Source organism: Babylonia areolata, chromosome 33 (assembly GCF_041734735.1).
Source record: "Babylonia areolata isolate BAREFJ2019XMU chromosome 33, ASM4173473v1, whole genome shotgun sequence".
Classification (NCBI taxonomy): domain Eukaryota; kingdom Metazoa; phylum Mollusca; class Gastropoda; order Neogastropoda; family Buccinidae; genus Babylonia; species Babylonia areolata.
In genome coordinates this window covers 15221783-15229110 of record NC_134908.1, presented here as the reverse complement: position 1 = coordinate 15229110, position 7328 = coordinate 15221783, and the positions used below count along the sequence as shown (strand labels likewise).

General features: G+C 45.7%; 1 protein-coding gene across 1 annotated transcript in view; it reads left to right on the top strand.

The window, feature by feature from the left end:
• Positions 1-2164, top strand: part of LOC143276885 (uncharacterized) — a 97045-nt gene extending 94881 nt beyond the window's left edge. Inside the window, exons 6-7 of the mRNA XM_076581541.1 lie at positions 1753-1845; positions 2141-2164. Of these exons, the coding sequence (XP_076437656.1) occupies positions 1753-1845; positions 2141-2164 (117 nt within the window). The remainder of the gene's footprint in view (positions 1-1752; positions 1846-2140) is intronic.
• The last annotated feature ends 5164 nt before the right edge of the window (positions 2165-7328 follow it).

Sequence of the window (7328 nt, the reverse complement as noted above, 5' to 3'; positions counted from 1 at the left end):
ACAATGGGCAATATACTTTTATACTATCTATATGATTTTTTGCTCCCCTTTTTGCTGCCCTGTCTGCTTGGTCGTTATAACGGAATAAGAATATAAACGAAATAAAATAAACTAACTAGTCAACCAGTGGAATCACAACAAAGAGCCAGTTGGGCTCCATATTAATAAACTCTGAACTATTTCAAACACATGTTGATTATCAAACAAGATATTTCTATTGGAAGCAGATGGAACTGCAGATTTTGTAAATGACATAGGTAAATATGGTTTTAACTGTTCACATTTATGGATGATATGCACGGGGGTAATTTCATTACCGCAATATACACTGTGGTACACATTCATAGACTTAGCCACGTTATAATGAATAAACTAAAATATGGATATGTTTTATTCTGGAAGAGAAACAAATCTGAAAATAAATCTAAGCTACTGTTTTATAATAAAATCACTCACGAATATAGAACCGAACCTTATTTGCTTGAAGAATATCTTAATTATAATAATAATTTTTAAAAAAACCCAATCATTGTGCAAATTAAGAATATCCTGTCATGAAAGGAAGGAGACTATGTTTACAATGTCAAACAACAGAGGATGAATATCATTTCTTAGATGACTGCGAATTATACGAAGAAATTAGAATAGAATTCATACAAAAAATTCAAAAATACCTTCCAAATATTATTACACCCAGTCAGCTATTACTGGAAGACAAACTTGTGGGACTGTTTGGGAAATCTGTCAGTAACTGCTGCCAAAAACGCCATAGCGTGCAGGAGTGACTCAATCTCTTGTTCAATATTTATTTTGTTTTGTTTTGTTTTTTTGTTGTTTTTTTGTGCGTGGTTTTAAGTAACTTTGCATGCGTGTCTTATAACCCTTGTTCGGGTTTAATTGATATTGAAATTTATTCTGATTCTGATTCATTCCAAAGTGCCCACATTTCAACACAAGGAAAATCGTCTATGTATGTTGTTGTATATGAATATCCCAAGTGCTCACAGTTCAACACATTGACAAATAAATCCGCTCACATTTCAACAACAACAAAAACAGCTTACAATGCACTGGAAGACGCATTCCCACTTCCCATATTTCGACACACGTAAAAATCGTCTACGTATATACACTGTTGTACACATTCCAAAGTACACACATTTTAACACATGGAAAAAATCATCTATGTGCATTGTTGTATATAAATATTTAGTGTCCACATTTCAACACAGAAAACTTTCATGCACCTCGTAGAACACAGTCGAAGTCCCCACATTTCAACACCACCAACAACAATAAGAACAATTTTTTTTAAATCAATAAATACGATAAAAAGCTTACAGATACACTGTATGACACGTTTCAAGCTCCCACATTTCAACACATGAAAAAATATCTTCGCTGAAGTACACGTCCCTATCACCCACATTCAATCAACACTTAGAAAATTGTCTACGTATTCGCTGCACAACGCTTTTCAACTGCTCGTATGTAATATATTCATACAAGCTGGTAGACACATTCCAAATTCCCACATTTGGATTCACAGAAAACCGTCTATATGTACGCTGTTGTACCACATTCCAACGGATAAATTTTCCCCGTTTGCGCTGTGGGGTACATATTAACTGTCTTCATTTCAACTCATGGAAAACTACCTACATTGTAGAAGTACACATTCCAAGCGCCCCAATTTCAACCAGTGGAAATGGTCTATACATGAACGTTAAGAACACATTCTCCAACTGCCAGGACTCCACCACCACCACCACCACCCCCACCACCCACCCGACAACAGCCAGGACCCAGCGAAGACCTCCCTCGAACCGCAAACACGCCCGCCATGTAGGCAGCCATACTCCGTTTTAGGGGGTGAAGATACTGAGTATGTTCTTGTTTCCAAAACACCACCGAACACTGACATGGATTACAGGATCTTTAACGTGCGTGTTTGATCTTCTGCTTGTCGTATACACACGAAGGGGGGTTCAGGCACTAAGCAGGTCTGCAGATATGTTGACCTGGGAGATCGTAAAAATCTCCGCCCTTTACCCACCAGGCGCCGTTACCGAGATTCGAACCCGAGACCCTCCGATTGAAAGCCTAACACTTTAACCCCTCGGTTACTGCGCCTGTCCAGCCACACCCAAAGTACCCAGACTGAAAATAGATTCTCAACACATGGAAAACCGTCTCGTGTAGATGTTCATGCGTGTGACACCGATCTGTTTCAAGGGCGTGTCGTTCAAGGTCAGGTCGTTGGGAAGGTCAAGGACGTCTGACATTTCCACTTGTTCCTCCAGCTCCGATTGGACGTCGTCCAAAAGGTCACGATGCTCCTGGCAGCTTCTGCGCAGGCGCAGTTGGTGGATGTCGTGGCGGAGACTGAGGAGTTGTCGCGCCAAGTGTTGGTCCATCGACCTCATCTCCTTCTGTGGACGATAATACGTCATCGTCATGGTCGTCATCATGGAAATGATGATGATGATGATGGTGATGATGATGATGATGATCTCATCTCTTCTTGTGGACGATGTCATCGTCATGGTCAAGATAATGGAAATGATGATGATTATTAGTTTTAAGAAAAATGATGATTATGATATTAACAACAACAACGATGACATTAATAAGAACTTCAACAACAACGCCAGACAACGATACTGATAACTACAACAACAAAAACAACAACAATAATAATAATAAGAAGAAGAAGAAGAAGAAGAATCCAACCTCTGCTACAACTACTTCTACTTATAATAAAGAGTTGAAGGGAAAAAAGGAAGAGAAAAAGAAGAAGAAAATTGTTAATAGTGATAAATGATGATGAAAAGAAAAAGGACACACACACACACACATCAGGCACGCACATGCACACACGTATACACACACGCATACACACACGCGCACACCTCACCCACACACACACACACACACACACACACACACACACACACACACACACACACACACACACACTCAAACACACACACACACACACACAAACACACACTCAAACACACACTCAAACACACACACACACACACACACACACACACACACACACACACACACCGACATTAAGTGCAGCACAGCACAACACAGCACGATGAATTGTCACGCAACAGCACAGTACAGCACGGCACGGCACGGCACAGTACAGCACGGCACTGCACGGCACGGCACGGCACGGCACGATGAATTGTCACGCAACAGCACAGCACAGCACAGCACGGCACGGCACAGTACAGCACGGCACTGCACGGCACGGCACGGCACGGCACGGCACGGCACGGCACGGCACAGCACAGCACGATGAATTGTCACGCAACAGCACAGCACAACACAGCACGGCACGGCACGGCACAGTACAGCACGGCACTGCACGGCACGGCACGGCACGGCACAGCACAACACAACACAACACAACACAGCACAGCACAGCACATGAATGCTAACCCAACACAGTACAGGATGACACGTCCCAGCTTTCTTCTTCTTCTTCTTCTGCGTTCGTGGGCTGCAACTCCCACGTTCACTCGTATGTACACGAGCGGGTTTTTACGTGCATGACCGTTTTTACCCCGCCACGTAGGCAGCCATACTCCGTTTTCGGGGATGTGCATGCTGGGTATGTTCTTGTTTCCATAACCCACCGAACGCTGACATGGATTACAGTATCTTTAACGTGCGTATTTGATATTCTGCTTGTGTATACACACGAAGGGGGATCAAGTACTAGCAGGTCTGTACATATGTTGACCTGGGAGATCGTAAAAATCTCCACCCTTTACCCACCAGGCGCCGTTACCGAGATTCGAACCCGGGACCCTCAGATTGAAAGTCCAATGCTTTAACCACTCGGCTATTGCGCCCGTCGTCCCAGCTTTCGTCATTTACTTCATTTGACTCACTGATATGGGGGCAATAAATCATGACGAAGATGATGATCATGTAATCGATGATGATCATGATGATGCTGATGATCCTTTCAAGTCTAAATGATGGCGATGGTGGTGATAAATACAGTCCTTGCAAGTCTGAATGATGATAACGATGATGGCAATGACGACGACCACGATGGTTATGATGACGTCGAGGACGACAACGATGATGATGATGATGATGATGATGATGACACGAATAACGACGACGACAGGCGACGATGATGATGCTGAAGACGTGGTGATGAAGACGACGATGACGATGATGATTGTAAGTGACAATGATGACGATGAAAGACGACGAAGATCATGTTGGTGGTGACGACGACAACAACAACGACAATGATGATGATAATGACGATGACGACGACAACGATGATAATGACAACCACCATAACGATGGTGAAAAAAAAAAAGATTCTAAGTGACAATGATGACGATGACAACAACAACAACAACAACAACAAGATGATGGCGACGATAAAAAAAAAAAAACCAACCCAAACCATCATTATGAGTGTATATATGTGCGTGACTGAAACCTGATTGAATGACACAGGAAACGAATGATAAGCGCTCAATGGCAGCTCACAGTTGGCTCCACCCAGATAGGTAACAGCCTGTTGTAAAAATGACTCCGTATTTGTAAAGCACTTAGAGCTTGGTTTTCGACCGAGGACAGGCGCTATAATTATAGCGCTTAGAGCTTGGTCTCTGACCGAGGACAGGCGCTATAATTATAGCGCATAGAGCTTGGTCTCCGACTGAGGTTAGGCGCTATATAGTGCTTAAAGCTTGGTCTCTGACCGAGGTAAGGCAGCAATATAGTGCTTAGAGCTTGGTCTCCAACCGAGGATAGGCGCTATAATTATAGTGCTTAGAGCTTGGTCTCTAACCGAGGATAGGCGCTATAATTATAGCGCTTAGAGCTTAGTCTCTAACCAAAGATAGGCGCTATAATTATAGCGCTTAGACCTTGGTCTCCGACCGAGGTTAGGCAGCAATATTGGGCTTAGAGCTTGGCGCTATATATAAGTATCAACACCAAACTTACCAGCTCCGTTTTCAACCAATCCAGAGCCTCGTTAATCCTCTCCTTCCGCTCCGCCGTCAGTGCGTCACCTCCACCACCACCACCACCACCTCGACTCCTTCCTTCTTCCGCCGGAAGCGGAAACTGCGGCGGGGAGCGGGAGTTGTCCAACCACTTCCCCTGCCACTCCAGGAAGCTGGAAGTGCGCGTGCGCAGGTTCAGTCTGACGGCCGTGGCCTTGAGAGTGGACAGCTCCGAACCGCTGTCTGGCACCTCCAGGAAGTGGGGGGAGTGGGTGTGGGAGGGGGTGTGGGAGGGGGAGGGGGCAAGGGGGACGCCTATGGGGCGGAGGAGTCCTGACGAAGTTTGTGGTGGTCGTGGTGGCTTGGAAGATGCAGACCCAAGGCTGTGCGTTGTTGGGAAAGTGCAACTTCTGTGAAGCGGGGTGGAAGGCTGATGACGTGTGTTCAACTTCCCCCCAGCCGTGGTCCCACCCCCGTCATTATCGTTCCTCCACGTCCCGCAATCGCTTCCCTCCTCCTCGTCGTCGTTGTCGCTGCTACACTCGTCGATGCGGATGGTGATTGGACAAACGGTGGTCACGTGGTTAGTCCCCTCAGTGGCCCCGCCCCCACCACCATCTCCAATCCAATCGTTTTTCGCCTTCTCGTTGTCGCTGCCACATTCGTCGCCGATGCGGATGGTGATTGGACAGAAGGTGGTCACGTGATTCGTGACGGCGTCCTCATTGGCGTCTCCGTCGTCATCACGTGATGTGAAGCAGCGCCGCCTGGAGGCGTCCTTTTTCTCGTCAAGTGGTGAAGCGCCACGGTGCGGATCTCGCTTACCTCCCATGGTGGTGGTGGTGGTGTCGTGCTGGGTGATGGGAGGGGTAACGTAAGCCAGGTGGGTTGACTTAGCGAGGGCGGAGGAGGAGGAGGAGGAGGCGGTCACGTAACAGGAGGAGAGGGCTTGGTTGCCGGCTTCAGTCCACCTGTTTTACCTGTGAACAGTAAACCCCCCAACAAATGCACATCAGTGTAACAGATCCGTTGACCAGACGAAATTAGAAACGAGGAAATGTGCCAAAAGGAAGGGACAGGAACCAGCGGAGAAACAGATCCTGAGACGAAAGTGGGGATGGATCGGCTATACATACCTTGAGGAAATCGCCATCCAGCACTACTACACGGCAGGGCCTGATATGGAACCCCCCAGGGGGAGAAGGAATAGAAGACGGCCCAAGAACAGCAGGAGGCGGAAGGGACACTGAAGGAGAACTAGAGAGGCTGGGATCCAGCTGGAGGGATGGCAGAAAGGAGAGCCCGGACTCGAGTTCGGTGGAGAAACGTCGTTGATGGTCTATGCTCCACAGGGAGCAAAGGGCCTTTGTAAGTAAGTAAGTAATAGTAGTAGTAGTAGTAGTTGTGTTGCAGAGCAAGACGTGGACAAACAGCCGGTACACATAGCTAGAAGGATCTGGTGAAAGGTTCTTCACTGCTCGCCCCAAAAACTGTTCACAGAGGTAGAGGTGAAGAAGAAGAAGATGATGACGATGGAGAAGAAGAAGAAAGAGAAGAAGAAGAAGAAAAAGAAAAAGAAGAAGAAGAAAAATGAGAAGACGATAACGACGATGGAGAAGAAGATGACGACGACGACGACGAAGAAGAAGAAGAAGAAGAAAAAGAAGAAGAAGAAGAAGAAGAAGAAGAAGAAACCTAGCTCCCGTACGCAGCATGCACTTAACGCAGGTAAAAACAAACAAACAAAAAAAAGCAAATAATAACTGAATAAATAATTTAATAAACAAACAAACAAATAAATTAAAAACAACAACACGGAAACAAGAAAGTTGTCCCTGGTAAAAAAAAAAAAAATTGTAGAAAAACACCTTTCTAACATACATGGGTGCGCGTGCACGTGGCTGAAGGCAGCCTGAATGACACAGGAAACGAATGACGAGCGCCTATAGGTAAGCTGTAAGTCGGCTCTACCAAGGTAAGCAGCCAGGTGTGCAAATAACTCCGTGTTTGTAAAGTGCTTAGAGCTTGGTCTTGTGACCGAAGAGAGTCATAAGTTTGTATTTGTATTTCTCTTTTTTTTATCACAACAGATTTCTCTGTGTGAAATTCAGGGCTGTTCCCCCGAGGGAGAGCGTGTTGCTACACTGAGAGCGCCACCCATTTTTTGCCTACATGCGGTTTTATTTGTTTTTCCTATCGAAGTGGATTTTTCTACAGAATTTTGCCAGGAACAACCCTTTTGTTGCCGTGTGTTCTGGTAGGTAACGCGTCTGCCTGGGAAGCGAGAGAATCTGAGCGCGCTGGTTCGAATCACGGCTCAGCCACCGA